We start from the raw sequence: 16,784 nt of genomic DNA on the forward strand, positions 1-16,784 counted from the left end.
CACTCCCTCACTCCGAGCGAAGTGCTTCGTAATACAGTGAACAGCCAAATTACTGTTGAGATTTCAGCTCGGTTGTGTTTCCTCCATCCGCGCTGTCATGCTTAGTCGTACGAATGCTAGCACTGAAGTGATTTGATTCAAGTCACATGTCACGTGGCTGATTTGTCCGTGATTACGTCTGTCGTGTGAATCCAGCTTTACATCAGCATCACTGAAGGTGGGGGGCGGGTGCAAATGCACTGGCCGAAGATATGACGTGAACGTGTTGTACATTCGCCAGTGGAGGCGGTTTTTGCAAAGATTTGAGTGTTGTTGTGTGCACTTACAACCGCAGGCTACACGAGCAGATTTTTTTTTTCTTTAGCTTTCCAGGCTGTTGTAATTGGTGGTGCAGCTTCTACATGCAAAGCTATGGCATACTGTTGAAGCAGACAATTACAAAAATTTTAGTCTCGTATAAGAAGGTGTTTATTCATGTCTAATAATCAAGTTACTTGAACGTATGAGTAATGAAAGTTGAAAAGTATTGAAAAGGTGGGAAGTACCCTGCACCTCCACAGCAATGTCACACAAAGGACGAGTCAGTAAGAAAAGCAACTATTTACAGGTTATATTTACAACAGCGGTTGCAGCGCTGACAGGTTAGATTCACAGCACGAGACCAGCTCGTTCTTCCTCGTCTTTTCTCTAGTGATAGCGCCCATGCGCCTCGTTCACACAATCAAATACCACACGCGTGTAGCAGTATTTTTCACTGAGTTGTATTAAGTAAGGGTGCGCGAATACCAACATTTTCTAATACAAATCGAAGCTTTGAATATGGAATCAAATAACAAAGAATGATATGCACATGCATTTATTAGCAAGTTGGGTTAATTTGTTATTTTGGAACACTGCAATTGCATCGCCAATGTTAAAAAAACTACGAATAGTAAGCAGTTTTACTAATGCATTGTGTATTTGGGTCATGTTAACTTGGAAAATTTAGTAATTCCCACTAGCTGTCCTCGCCAAGTTGTGCCTTATTATACCGCAACAAATGCCCATAAACTCGGAGGCATTTGACCCTGTGACCCTGTGCACTGATCGCACTTGCTGTCAAGCAATAAGCTCAAAATTGGCAGTGGTGCTAAAAAAAAAAAAAAATCATGAGCCATTCCACTCTGTGTAGGTGGATGACCAGCGAAGCTGTTTAGCATACGACACAGAGGTGACACAGAATTTTGAACATAGGTGCGAACTCATTTACCATGATTTTTATAAACATTCGCCTGAATGACAGACCGCAGCCCCAAGGAGCTGGAAGAAACTAGACACGCATGATGTTTCAACGGGACCACCACCGCAGGAGAGCGCAAGGAAAGGAAAGCAGATACGCAAGCACTTGGAATGCCAACAAAGAGATGGCGGTGCGAACATAGACATGGCCAATGCGGGTCATAGTGTAGTATCTGTTCTTATCAGCTTAGTATCTGATACAGGTTGCATTTGGACCTAACATATTAAACTTATTTTAGCAAGGTGGCAGAGTGCATGAAGCCTGCTTCACTTCCACCGTGGCACGACCCGGTATTGCACTATCTTTGAGATCGGCCCCAATTTTTGGTCTACAGACATCGATCCATTGGAAACTAGCCATATGCAGCTTTGCTGTAAAAAGTGCACCCTCCCTGTCTGCAAACCCGTGCCCCTTGCTACTAAAAGGCTGGCTTTCCCGCAAAGTTTAGACATTTACTGACTAAGTGTGCTTTGCAGGGAAAATTTCGGTAGCAGCATGAAATTATCGCAAAATTCAGCACAACATCGTGCCGATATTCTCAGATTGGATAGAAACAAATGCTAAGAACCGTATTTTCTCCCACACAGCCCACAATATATTTGATTTGATACGAATATTCGTATCCAACTGAATATTCAAACATTTCCAAATATCTACTATAATATAATATTTGATAATATTCTAGCTTTTCAAATATTTGCAGACCCCTACTATTAGGCTAATTGTTTCAGGGCGACTTCTACTGCCAGCACTGAGGCCAAGCGATAAACTGCCATCAAGGGTATTGTTTGGTATATGAAGGGACACCACCTTTATTTATAGTATTACACTTTTTCATTGTTCTCATCTCACCCGCAACCGGTTGTGTGAATGACACATGAAACCTTACGTGTTGTCAGTGGATGCGTGCGCTGCTGTGGCTTTTTTGTATGTTGAGGTTTCAGTGTCGAAGCCATCTCAAGTGATTTTTTGCCTTTCTCATCACCTTTGCGCTGTCCACAAGCTGTAAAATATAGTAATTTAACAAAGTAGGTTAAGTATCAAATTATGTATTAAAATACAGAAAGGAATTTCGTCGCAAAGAGATGGTGAGATGAAATAAGAGGTGTGAGAAGAATGTGAATTAAGCAATCATAAAAGAAAGAAAGAAATGCCTGTAATTTATGGCACTATCTTGTATTAAACATACAAGGTTTCTTCGCACCATTTTGTGCTGTCTCAGAGGTTTAATGCACAATCTAGCAAAAGTTCAAACTGAGTGATAACTCAAATTTCAATCGAATCCAAAGGTAAAAAAACCTACAGAAAAAGAGTAAAATCTAAGGAAAATCATGCACCACCATAGGGAGAAGAAAAATAAAACCTCGCTCAACGGTGCCACTCAAGATCAGGCCCATTAACCAGCAAGCTATTAGTGAAGTTGTGCACTTGGCAGCTTGTGCAAGGTGTGGATCTTGTGCAATGCTGCTTCAATGTGTGTTGTCCTGTGCGCATGTATTTTGGAGGCAAGAGCAAGCAGCCTGCCCATGCCAACATTGTGCAAAACTTGCAAAATCAAAGCAGCTGCTGTCCACACTAATATTCATTAAAGAAAAAGAGAGACTCCCTGGGCAGACATGACGAAGGTGAAAAGCTTTATGATCAGAACCACCACACCACTGGGATGTGGGCCTCACTAGAAAGAAATGTGTAGCATGTCACTGCAACACCATTATGACTCCAGTGTAGACAGCTTCCGGCAATCACACAAGTCCCCGAAACTGCAACATTCCACAACATGCAGGACGCTCACGGCTGAAGCTCAAGCTCTTTCCTGCGTAGAGTTACTATACTGACTCTAGACGAAAAGCTGGGTGAAAAAAGTGGCAACCACAAAGGCGCCGCCATGTTGCTACCGCTCATTTTTGTAAAGTTAGAACTATTGAAAATATAATGCAGGAAGAAGCATTTACATGTATCACGTACATATGGACAATGTGTAAAGTTCATTCCGTATATTGTTCAGAAAGATCTAATGGCTATTTTTATCTAAAATTGACAGCGCGTGAGAGGATGCTTTTGCAGGTGCCTGAAATAGATGGCACAACATGCTGAGGGAGGCTTGGGATTCCGCTGATTACCCCAGCACACTTCATCACCTGTGCCTGCACGCCAGCACAGAGTAGCAACACAGCGGTGCTCTTGTGTTTATCAATTTCAATGCACGGGCACCATGAGGAGCTTTTCCTCTGTAGGTGGTCATATTAACTCCCGTGTAACCACATTGCTGCCCAGACAACGTAACATGCATTAACATGAGAGTAGGATGTGACATAGAAATTGATGATGCTCAAATAAACACTTTATGCTTACACCCACTTCCATATATACAAACCAACTGACAATCCTTTTCATTTAAACGAGCAGTTGTGGTTCTTTTTCAGAGCAAGAAACATTACTATTTACAGATTCATTGCTTTAAGTAAGTCTCCTCAAGAGCATTAAAGTGGCACGAAAAATAGAAAGAAGTGGAATAAATTATTTGTACACTTAAATCGGCACTACAAGAAAATTAAGACTATTCACACATCATAGAACAAGCAAACACTGATTCAAGAACAATACATAATTATGTCGACTGACAAAAGGTGCCCAGTGGCAGTAAGTCATAAAGCAGCGCACATTATCTATGCGATGTCAGCAGCTTGGGTCAATGTCTGGGGTCAACCTCTTGGGTCAACCTATAGCAAATAATGATGCTCAGTGATCACCCACATCATCTGTACAGTACCAGTTGTGCTGTTTATTTCTCATGTGATGAGAATAATAAATTATTCTGTGCATGCTAAAACTGATGGTAGGGGCAGAGGACAGCAAGGCAGAAAAGGTTGCTGCTTTAAGAAAAATCATGCAGTTTGTAAAGTCCTGCTTTAAAAGTGTCCACACATCACACTCACCAACATAGTTGTCGTGGTGGTCATCAATGTAAAGGGCTCCCTTGGGAATCTGGCCTTCTGCAGAGAGAGAAGCATTTATGAGCAAGTAAAAACAAGCATAGTAACAGATTTGCATTCTCACAACACTATCTATGAAATGTTTAATAAACTTTTATACATATGGAGCAGCCAATGACCTAAACTTCAGTGCTTCACACCTTTAAAGAAGTACCGACACAAAATTTACATGTTGATATTACATTGGATGGGTCATTCCATGCCATATTTGAAGAGGTAGCTTAGCGCAAATAAACCCACGGACACAAGGAAGACAGACAAGGACAAGCGCTACTCACAACTGTTTAATGGAAGGAAGGATGGTGCATAAATATATATATCCTCTTGTCACGCATGCGCCTACCAAGCAGAAGTGAAGCCGGTACATGCACATCAAAGGCGGTCGCGCATGAAGTTAAATTCGGCATCCAGTAAAGTGATGGAAGGCTCACTCACACATCTATCTCTATTCGTCTTGATAAAGAAGGCCTCAAGAGCGAGCCTGGAAGACGCGTTGCCGCTCCTGCCAAGAATAGTTGTCGCAGAAAATCGAGCGTCGCAACCACACGCGGTAACATGAGCCACCAAATGTGCGCCCTTATCCTCTTTTTTCTTTAGTTTTTGCGCATGTTCCCTTAAACGGTCATTCACACAACGCTCAGTTTGACCAATGTAGAGCTGCCCACAAGGGTGCAAGAGTATTGCATAAACAACCCCTCTGGAGCACTCAACAAAGGGCTTCTCATGCCTCGTGCGGCAGCCCCGCCTCTATTCGTCTATCTATCTATCTATCGTCTAACATCTATCTCTATTCTATCTCTATTCGTCTTTATCAAGACGAATAGAGATAGATGTGTGAGTGAGCCTTCCATCACTTTACTGGATGCCGAATTTAACTTCATGCGCGACCGCCTTTGATGTGCATGTACCGGCTTCACTTCTGCTTGGTAGGCGCATGCGTGACAAGAGGATATATATATTTATGCACCATCCTTCCTTCCATTAAACAGTTGTGAGTAGCGCTTGTGCTTGTCTGTCTTCCTTGTGTCCGTGGGTTTATGTGCGCTAAGCTACCTCTTCAAATATGGACGACCAACTAGCCCAACAGTCAACTCTTCTAGAATTCCATGCCAACTGTCCTAACCGTAGCACTCCAGCAATGTTCATTTCTCTCAAAAAATTACAAAAAAAATTACATGTTTATAAGCATTACATGCACAGTAGTTTTTCAAAACATTTTGAGCATAAAAAATATTTTGCACCCGTGAGAGCCACTTGAATTTCATGAAATAGTGGAAAACCAGGTGTGAAACAAAAATTTGCCAAAAATAGACTGTTAAGCACATTCTTCCAAAATTTGCGTTTTTGCGATGTCTGACCATTTTTCCTTCATTAGAAAACAGTTTCACAAAGTAAGTTGATGTTCTTTAACCCTTTACAGCATGGTAAAAATGCACAAATTATAGTGTTTCTGGGAAATTTTTAATCGAAAACGGTCTGGAAAGAAAACGTGGAATTATTTTTATAGAACTGTCCCCAAAAGTACTACCTTCTAAAATTTTTTTATCGCTCTGTGCTGTGCACAGGATCTAATGTAAAAGACGGAATTTGGCACAAATGCAATTTTTGCCTATGTTTAAACGTCAGTAAACACACTAAGGTGGTCCACGAGAAAATATGCAGAAAACCAGATATAATTGAGAAGCATAACTACTTCCGCGACATACATTTTAATGGAAGTAATTTTGTTTTCATAGAGAAAAAAATTTTTGAATTTGGATTTCACCATTGCAATAATTTGGTTCGCGCTTCGACTTCACCTTATAGCACATCAGCGGGAAATACAAACCAGGGTGGTGCAGATGGCTGTGTGCGCAGAGAGGAATAAAAGCCGTGATCCCCAGAAGTTTGTAAGAATTTAAATGCTGAAGGCATGTCTACTTAAGGTAGATCGACATTGCACACTTCCGTGCTAGTGGGAGTACACATATATGGCTGCCTACGCGTGAAGCGGTAGAGGAGGACACAAATTGTTTTCATCAGCATGAACTGGGAGCACCACGTGCACAACACACATTCAGTCACCGTGAAACCAGCAGAAAAAAAAATTAATACATTTGGTGAATATTGTTGATAGGCAGCTTTACTAGTTCCGTGATATGTCTCTACTATTATTCCAGCTACTAGGGGCCACATAGACAGTAGTCAACAAAGTTTTTGTTGGGACACGCAGCACAGGGCCTCTGTGATGTCAAGCTTGAAGAGACTGAAGAGTGTTTCAATTGCTAATGCTAGTAGTCTCCACCTCTTTAATTAATCCAGCTCAAGAAGAAGCATTATGCTATCTGCCTCACACAATTTTTAAAAATGACGTAAAACTTTAAATGACCCCCCCCCCCCCCATGTAATACACAAAGAATACAGTACAAAAAAAAGAACCGAAAACCATACACTGTGGATACACCACTCACACTTTTACGCAGCAAATTCAGTTGGTTTGTGTGCCCTGCCAACATGCTACGAGGTGAAGTCGAAGCACAAACCAAAATATTGCAATGGTGGGACTCAAATTCAAAAATTTCTTTCTCAGTGAAAACACAAATTACTTGGATTGAAATTTCTGTGGCAAAAGTTGTTATGCCTCTCAGTTATATCCATTTTTCTGCGTGTTTTTCTATGGGTCACCTCAGTGTTTTACCAATGTCTAATCAGAGGTCAAAGTCAAGCTTTTAATTGAGAGCCTGTGCACAGGATATCGGTGAAAATAAAATTTTAGAAGATAGGATGTTTTAGGGACAGTTCTATCAAAATAATTCCAAGTTTCCTTCAGCTGACCACTTTTTGTGAAAAATTTCCAAGAAATGCTATAATTTGTGCATTTTTGCCTCAGTGCTAATGACTGAAAAACATGAAAGCATTTTGTAAAACTCTTTATAATGAAAGCAGAATGTTAAGACAATGCAAAAATGCAAAGTTTGAAAGAATGTGCAAAATGGTCGAATTTTGACAAATTTTTGTTTTGCAATCGGTTTTCCACCATTTCATGAAACTGAAATTGCCCTCACAGGTGCAAAAAATTTTTTTCTGCTAAAAATGTTATGCAAAAGTACTGTGCAAGTAATGCTTATACACACAATTTTTTTTTTTTTTTTTATAAATGGATACTGATTGAGCACCACGGTTGGGACAGTTCGCATGGAGTGACCCAAGTTATACAATTCCAATACTTTGACCCCTGTGTTGTCCAGCATACTCCTACAAAGACTGCAAAAGGAGCTGACTTGCAATTGCAAAACCTCCCAAAACAGACAATGTAACCATCCAGTAAAGATGCATGACAACATAGTTTATGGGAGAGCCAAAATTACTTCATCATAACCATTACACCTCTACAGCCCATTCTGTGTCCTCACACGAGTACACGTTTCTAAATAATAAAAGAGCAATCGCTTTCAGCTGGCGTCCAGGGAAGAGCACTATACGAAGGCAAAGGTTTGCAGGATTCCGCCAGCAATTGCCCAGAACATATCAGCAACATGTGAAGCCATGAGCCCCTTTACTTGACTGCGCATGAGTTGCAGTTGCATGAGTTGACTTCGCAAGAGGTGCAGCGGTGGCGTGGAGGTAGAACACCCGCCTCGCGTGCAAGAGGTCCGTGGTTCGAATCCCGGTGCCGCAGAATTCTCCACCGGATTAAAAAAAAAAATCCGCGTGTTGATAAAATTGCTTAAACAGGTCTGGAGTGTGTCCTGATCCCGGTGACCAGAACCGGTAACACACTCCCTCACCAAAGCAGGATTGGCCACCCTGGTGCAGTACTTGGCCACAACCTCCTATATGAACACAACAATCAAACCCCGGCCCTCCGTCCCCAGCAGCTGCGAAGCAACTGACCACGGCGGCGGTCAGACCTGCGACGCAGCAGAGGGTGCTAAGAATCCCTGGCTCCGGACAGGCCGCCATTGGAACATGAACCTGGCAACGTTTAACGCTAGAATGTTATCTAGTGAGGCGAGTCAAGCAGTGCTATTGGAGGAATTAGAGGGCGGTAAATGGGATATAATAGGGCTCAGTGAAGTTAGGAGGCCAAAAGAAGCATATACAGTGCTAAAAAGTGGGCACGTCCTGTGCTACCGGGGCTTAGCGGAGAGGCGAGAACTAGGAGTCGGATTCCTGATTAATAAGAATATAGCTGGTAACATACAGGAATTCTATAGCATTAACGAGAGGGTGGCAGCTCTTGTTGTGAAACTTAATAAGAGGTACAAAATGAAGGTTGTACAGGTGTATGCAGCTACATCCAGTCATGATGACAAGGAAGTCGAAAGCTTCTATGAAGACGTGGAATCGGCGATGGGTAAAGTCAAAACAAAATACACTATGCTGATGGGCGACTTCAATGCCAAGGTAGGCAACAAGCAGGCTGGAGACAAGGCAGTGGGGGAATATGGCATAGGCACTAGGAATAACGGGAGAGTTATTAGTAGAGTTTGCGGAACAAAATAATATGAGGATAATGAATACCTTCTTCCGCAAGCGGGACAGCCGAAAGTGGACCTGGAGGAGCCCGAATGACGAGACTAGAAATGAAATAGAGTTCATACTCTGCACTAACCCTGGCATCATACAAGATGTGGACGTGCTCAGCAAGGTGCGCTGCAGTGACCATAGGATGGTAAGAACTCGAACAAGCCTAGACCTGAGGAGGGAACGGAAGAAACTGGTACCTAAGAAGCCGATCAATGAGTTAGCGGTAAGAGGGAAAATAGAGGAGTTCCAGATCAAGCTACAGAACAGGTATTCGGCTTTAACTCAGGAAGAGGACCCTAGCGTTGAAGCAATGAACGACAATCTTGTGGGCATCATTAAGGAGTGTGCAATAGAAGTCGGTGGTAACTCCGTTAGACAGGATACCAGTAAGCTATCGCAGGAGACGAAAGATCTCATCAAGAAACGCCAATGTATGAAAGCCTCTAACCCTACAGCTAGAATAGAACTGGCACAACTTTCGAAGTTAATCAACAAGTGTAAGACAGCTGACATAAGGAAGTATAATATGGATAGAATTGAACATGCTCTCAGGAACGGAGGAAGCCTAAAAGCAGTGAAGAAAAAACTAGGAATTGGCAAGAATCAGATGCATGCGTTAAGAGACAAAGCCGGCAATATCATTACTAATATGGATGAGATAGTTCAAGTGGCTGAGGAGATCTATAGAGATTTATACAGTACCAGTGGCACCCACTACGATCACGGAAGAGAGAATAGCCTTGAGTAATTTGAAATCCCACAAGTAATGCCGGAAGAAGTAAAGAAAACCTTGAGAGATACGCAAAGGGGGAAGGCAGCCGGGACGATCAGGTAACAGCAGATTTGTTGAAGGATGGTGGGCAGATTGTTCTAGAGAAACTGACCACCCTGTATTCGCAATGCCTCACGACTTCGAGCGTAAGGGAATCTTGGAAGAACGCTAACATAATCCTAATCCATAAGAAAGGGGACGCCAAAGACTTGAAAAATTATAGACCGATCAGCTTACTGTCCGTTGCATAAAAAGTATTTACTAAGTAATCGCAAACAGAATCAGGAACACCTTAGACTTCCGTCAACCAAAGGACCAGGCAGGATTCCGTAAAAGCTACTCAACAATAGACCATATTCACACTATCAATCAGGTGATAGAGAAATGTGCGGAATCTAACCAACCCTTATATATAGCTTTCATTGATTACGAGAAAGCGTTTGATTCAGTCGAAACATCAGCAGTCATGGAGGCATTAAGGAATCAGGGTGTAGACGAGCCGTATGTAAAAATACTGAAAGATATCTATAGCGGCTCCACAGCCATCATAGTCCTCCATAAAGAAAGCAACAAAATCCGAATAAAGAAAGGCATCAGGGGTGGGAGATACGGTCTCTCCAATGCTATTCACAGCCTGTTTACAGGAGGTATTCAGAGACCTGCACTGGGAAGAATTGGGGATAAGAGTTAATGGAGAATTCCTTAGTAACTTGCGATTCGCTGATGATATTGCCTTGCTTAGTAACTCAGGGGACCAATTGCAGTGCATTGCTGACTGACCTGGAGAGGCAAAGCAGAAGGGTGGGTCTAAAAATTAAAAAGTATGGGTGAGGCCTTTGCCCTGCAGTGGGCATAACCAGGCTGATGATGATGATGATGATGATGATGATGATGATGATGAGTTGCAGTTTATCGTCGCCACAGTTAGATGACGCCGCATGTACCTCACGCCAGATGCTTCACTGTTCATATATCATTCTGCTGTGACAGTATTCAACCAAAGCACAGCATGTTGCGTGCACGGAGCTGAGGTGGCAGCAGTAGCATAAAGGAAGAGGGGCCACCTAATCAGCAGCCCTGGCAAGTCGCCAGGTGGCCGACAGCTCATGGGAGTTTTGCACTGCTACATCAGAGGAGCTACTATTGGCAGTGTCATGCACTGCCAGATTTAGGCCTAATCGACAGAAACTTATTAGGAAATCTTCGTTTTGAACTGAAGATGGATTATATTATATAGATTTGTAGCAAATGTTTGCTTAGTTAAGATGATATTTTAAATGCACGAGTTTTTATATAATTTCAAGGGGCATTGTGACGACGTTATCACAGTTATGACTTCATTATAAACAATGCTGCTAAAAATGAGGTTGGTCTGTATATCATCATCTAAAAGCATCTTGTGATGAAATCGGTAAGTGCTGACAAGTGTTGAGACATGTGCACAAAAGAAAGCAGGAAACATCAGGCTAGCTGTTGTGGACCCTCCCCAGCTGTGTATCCAGTAAAAAAAAAGTCTATGATCTACCAACTGAAGCCACAGAATCAACCTCAACATTTTCTGTAATCTTTGCTGTCACCCTGAACATAGATCACGCTTGTGTTGCTGTAAAGGTAGCACACTCGTAGACACTTGCACAAACACAAAGAGACAAACAGGTCCCCTGCTTGTGCTTATTTGCTCATAGATGTTTCTCTCCTCTCTCTCAGCGCTTGTGTTTGTCTCTTCTGGTGTTTGTGCACATGTCTACAAGCGTGTTGCCCGCACAACAACAATGGTCAAACAACTGGCCCACAAATATCTCCTCAGCAGTATCAGCCACTTGTCTTCTCTTCCTTCACAATGCCTCCTCTTAATCAATCCTATATTGTGCAGGATTGAGAAGTACAGTAGAACCTACATTCAGGAGAGAAAAAAAAACAAGAAAAAACATACCGTATATTGTGGACGCGTTTTTTTCCCAAAAATTTTCGGCAGTGCGTTTTATACAGTGGCGTGACATATACACAAGGGGGGCCCCAATAATGATAGGAATCGTACTCCTGCACATCATGTACTTGTAGTACGAGGTTATGCCACTAGGGTGCTCTGGGAGGACCTCTCCCGAGTCAGTATGCGAAGTGGCATCAACCGACAACAATGCATGTGGTTTCACTGGCAGTTCTGTGTGTACTCATGACACAAAGAAATGGCAGATTTGCACGAACAATGTGCAGCTGTGAAGTTTTGTTTTTAACTCAGCAAGAATGCAGCAGAAACTCTTGTGATGATGCAAACAGCTTACAAAGAACATGATCTGAGTAAAATGAAAGTGTACAAATGGTTTGCTCAGTTTAAAAGGGGGGAAATGACCATTGAAGATCAGCCCCGTTACGGCCGTCCTTCAAGTGCGTGAACTGAGGACATCACCAAAATCCATGATCTCATCAGGGAAGACCGATGCAGAACAATAAGGCCAACTCGAAGACTTATGTGAGTAATCCTAGAGCTCCATTCAGTGCATTTTGCACGGTTTGGGGATTCGACGAGTGGCTGCTAAGTTTGTGCCCAGGCTTCTCACCAAACAACAAAGGGATCATCACTTGGAAGCCTGTCATGCAATGAAGGACGCAGTCCCAGACTATCCAGAGTTTTTCAGCAAAATCATCACAGGCGGCGAGTCATGGCAGTATGGGTACAATCCAGAAAGTACTAAACAACAGACAAGTCAATTCACTAGGCTTGCCTCATTCAAAAAAAGCTTGTCAGGTTAAATTGAATTTAAAGACGATGCTGATCTTCTTCTACTATTATTATTTATTTTTTTTTATATCAAAGGGATCGCACACTCAGAATTTGTCCCTCAAAACCAGACCATCAAATAATTCTGTTTGGGGTTGTTGAAACGGCTGTGCAGAAGTGTGGCGTGAAAACATCCAGCCTTGTGGAATTCCGGCGAGTGGTTCCTGCATCATGACAATGTTCCCATGCACACGGCTCTCAATGTTCGCTGGTTTTTGGCCTCAACACAGACAACTACCTTCACCCATGCACCCTATTTGCCAGATTTGGCTCCTGCGAACTTCTTCCTGTTCCATCATGTGAAAAGGGACTTGAAAGGCAAGCGTTTTGAGGATGTTGATGAAGTCAAACGCAATGTCACAATCGTGCTAGCAGGTATAAAAGAGGCCGAATTCGGAAAGTACTTCCAACAATGGAATGAACATTTGGACAAGTGCATTGTACTAATGGAGAGTACTTTGAGGGTGATTAAAGTTGTATTAGCAAAAAAAGTTGTATTCAATAAAAATAATGTCCATGCTTTTTATCAGGAAATTATTGATGGGTCCTTCCTTGTATGCACAATACCTGGCACGCTGGCACGGCCAACAAAAATGTTTTTTTCCTGAGCCTGCCATGCCACAGGCTGCCAACGGTGACCAGTGATGCTGCTGGTCGAATTAGATAAACTTTTTTACTGCAGGGAAGGATGAGGCCTTCAATGTCTTCGAGTGAAGTGCCACAAATGTTGGTTGTAGCTTTTTTGCTAGAATTTGGGGCTCATCAGAATTTTGTTTATGAGAATTCAGTGCCCTCAAATGGAATTTTGTGAGGAGTGTATAATCGTGCATAATTGCACTTCATCATCTTGACCGACTTAAAATGGGTGCGTTCTAAACATTGGTGCGACTTAAATATAAATTTTTTATTAGAAACTCGCCAGGAACAAGGGGTACAACTTATGCACACGTGCAACTTATAGGTGCAGAAAATACGATACTAAACAGGAAAACATATACAAATTCACTAAAAAATTTGCAAGACTCAATTGTAGTTGAAATCTATGCAAGGTGAAGCATTGTGCAAATCGTTGCAGCACGAGGCGCCGATGCACGCCAAACTGATGGGGCACGAACGGCCCGAGACGCGCATTGTCATTCTTGCGGCTTCGGCAAACTTACGTTTTCACTCCTCGTATTCAGTCTAGGGTCAGCAGATTCTTCGGGTGGGGCATCCTGGTGGAATGTTTTGATGGGCAAGAATAGTTCTGGCACCAATCAGACACACTTTTTTCCTATTACGCAGTGTTTACAGACGGCAAAAGGAAGCCGAAATGAAATCGATCTGGTGGTGGAAAACGATGCCGACAGAAGACGGGCTTTGCCATTTTCCTGTTGTGTAGTGTTTAAGGACAGCGATGGGAAACGGAAACGAAATCGAGCTGGTAGGTGATGCTGCAATACAATGCCATCAGTGTGAAACGTGATGCCTACTTTGCGCCACCTTCTGCAGGAAATGGCAGCACATTTGGACTAATGCCTATTAGAGGCATGCAGTAGTCTTCCAATGGCACTATGCCACATGCACTGTGTGTATTACAAAAGGATTGGCAGCTATAGCTGTGAATGAGAGTATGCGACAACGAGCGACAACCCATGATGAAATTTGCTGGCGCTGAAAGAGGAAACTGAGCGTGTGCTGGCATTTACACGAAACACAAGCAGGCTAGTCGGCAGGGAAGCTGCCGTGGTGGGCGCCTACTACTCCTGATCATGCCTGCCTTGTGCCTTTTCTTGTTCACACAGGATCTAGCAGCAGGAAAACGTATCACACAATCACACTTTGGCAATGTACTGAATGTTGGTGCCCAAAGAATGTGTTTTTAGGGAAGGTTTTATTAGGTAAAAGAGAAGTGTCAATGGGTCATTTCTTGCGTTCTCAATCTCCAACGTTGGTGCCAGGAAATCGTATGAAACAGGATTATATCAACGAGGTTCCACTGTAACTTACAGTGAGGCAGAAGGGAAGAACTCATTAGGCAATTCTTTGACAGCACAGGAGATGGCTAAATGCAGTGAAGTCCCCTTGATAAGCTTATTTATAGGAATTATATGCACTCAGCCTTTTGCCAAACAGTGTGAATGTGTCCAGTGCGCCTCAACAGTTTGTGGTGCCACGTGATCAACTGCTACATTTATCACATGTTTTGTGATGTCATAGCACTCTCAGTAATCTTCGAAATCAAAATAAGATTGGTCACAATAATAGAGGATATCATTAATAATTTGTCAAATTCTGGGGCAAATCATGTTTTATATCATGATTACAAGGTCTACAGCTACTGATCACAGCAACAACATTCTTTTGACTGGCAGAGTCCTGATTGTGCAACAAAATTCGGTTCCTCTGTAAAGAAAATTCTTTTTATTTTGTACAGTTCCTATATCATTAATATTTATCCAAAAATAAAGCTTCATTTTTTAGCACAGTGTCAGGTAGCAACATGGAGGGTCTAAAGTGTGTGTGCCTTGTGCAGTTGTACAGACTGCTTTTCAGACAACAACCTGTAGCAGTTTCTCTCCTCAGTGCTAATGAATCAGTCGTCAGGTAAGACAACCCATTTGCGACAAGTGTCAAAGCATCGTGTGTCCAGGAAGGGTATAGAGTGTCAATTCACATGTCTAAGCTATAAGGCAGATAAAACAGAGAATGAGCAACCATACACATTCACATTCATAAGAGCTGACACTTGAGTGAGTTGGTACAGGTGCATTTCAGTGAACACAGCACAAAGCAGCATTAATGTGCACCTGTTGAATCTGCCTCTATCACAAATTTGTGCTGTTTTCTATAAAGATATAGATCTACTACACAATACACACAAAGCGTTGTCATAATATGACAAAATGGTGTGATCGCATTATGAACCACAACAGTACAGGGTGGTCCGAGATAAGCCAAACCCAAAGCAACTGAGGAACACATGAACTATAAGGCGATATTAATATGCATAATGTGGTTCTTCTGGTATCAGTTGTTCTACGAAGGGCGGGAAGATGCAGGTATGGAGGAACCCACGTAAGTAGGCTTTTGCCTATCATCTACTTGTACAATATCACCTTCCGGTTCATGCATTCTTCACTTGCTTTGGACTCAGTTTATCTTGGGTCACCAAGTATCTGTTGTATCTACACAACAGCTTCCAAGGTCAGTTCATAGAGTGCTGATGCTGTCAGATGAAACTCTTACGCATCATATGAAAAAGTGGCTCCATGATTGACCCAAAGCACCAGCTAAGTATACAAAAAGCAAGTAATAGTTCTGTGCTGTGAGTCTGGCAAAGCAAGCAAGATAGCTTGCATTGCTAGTGAAAACTGCATTAACACTCATTACAGCAGTTCTTTGCAACACAGCTGCAAGAACTGTGGACCATGCAAGGAGTTAGGCTCTATCAATAAGTGCACAAATTATTTTAATATTAAGGAAATCTTCCCACATGTCAGCAGCTTATGCAAATACTGCAAAGGTGCTACACACCAATATGTCAGATTCCCTTAGCTGGTGGCAGGCACCCAACCAAGTACCATCAACTAAGATGCTGGAATTCACTTTCTGCAGAGAGAGTTTGCTTCATCTGTACTATACACTCAGTGTTTCCAGGACATATGGCTCAGGCCTACAATAAAGCAGCCACATGGAAGTGATCATGATGATTGCATTTTATTGGCGCAAGGGCATCTAAGGCCAAAGAGCCCCAGGTCATGTGGCTTGATTTTAGCAAAATTATTAGTTTAAGACTATGATTTAAAATAGAGGATGTGTAGAGGCCTATGTGTAAGAGAGATCTATAGATATTAGTGCATCAATTCTAAAATAATTATTAAAATAAATATAAGGTCTTAAATGCATTGGCTACAGGCACGCATGTTAAATTATTGTGGATATTACGAGTCCCTTGCTGTAGGTACAATTCTTGCTTACGCAAGAAGTGCAAGAGCTCAGACATACTTTTGTGCATCAGGCTGCACCTCACCTGTGAGGCACAATCTGACGGTCAGGATGGAATGAGATGATTTCTAGAAAGTTAACTTGTGCAAGATAATTAAGCACTCTTTTAAAGTTAAAAAGTGAATCCTCTGTTAAGAACATTGGGGGACGGGGGGTATATGGTGTGAGCAGAGTTCCCTAAAATGAGCCACTCGCTCTCGGTGAAGTTCGGGACAATGAATGAGGACATGTAGGACAGTTAGGTTCTTAACGCAGCGTGTGCACATTGGTGGGTCAGTTGCAGTCAAGAGGTGTTTGTGTGTGCCATTGGTGTGTCCTATTCTGAGTTATGCCAGGGTGACTTCGGTGAGTCTATCAAGCTTCAGTGGGAAAGATTTGGTTAACTGCAGTTTAAGCAGGTGCAGCTTATTTTCAACTTACTTGTCCCATTCAGCTTGCCAATGATTACGGAATGCATTTCGTACC

The 16,784-nt window shown here is 42.4% G+C and overlaps 1 protein-coding gene and 1 pseudogene across 14 annotated transcripts in view; one reads left to right on the forward strand and one right to left on the reverse strand.

Moving 5' to 3' along the window:
• Positions 1 to 16,784, reverse strand: part of LOC142566721 (uncharacterized) — a 438,480-nt gene that overhangs the window by 150,074 nt on the left and 271,622 nt on the right. For 13 of the 14 annotated variants that reach the window (XM_075677566.1, XM_075677564.1, XM_075677563.1 and 10 more), the window contains 2 exons: positions 4,216 to 4,272; positions 2,169 to 2,282 (listed from right to left, as the gene is read on the reverse strand). In XM_075677566.1, the coding sequence (XP_075533681.1) occupies positions 2,169 to 2,282; positions 4,216 to 4,272 (171 nt within the window). The remainder of the gene's footprint in view (positions 1 to 2,168; positions 2,283 to 4,215; positions 4,273 to 16,784) is intronic. The other variant, XM_075677567.1, reaches the window with a different exon arrangement.
• LOC142566903 (U2 spliceosomal RNA) lies at positions 1,424 to 1,603 on the forward strand (annotated as a pseudogene).

The sequence above is a fragment of the Dermacentor variabilis genome, unplaced genomic scaffold, assembly GCF_050947875.1.
Source record: "Dermacentor variabilis isolate Ectoservices unplaced genomic scaffold, ASM5094787v1 scaffold_13, whole genome shotgun sequence".
Lineage (NCBI taxonomy): Eukaryota > Metazoa > Arthropoda > Arachnida > Ixodida > Ixodidae > Dermacentor > Dermacentor variabilis.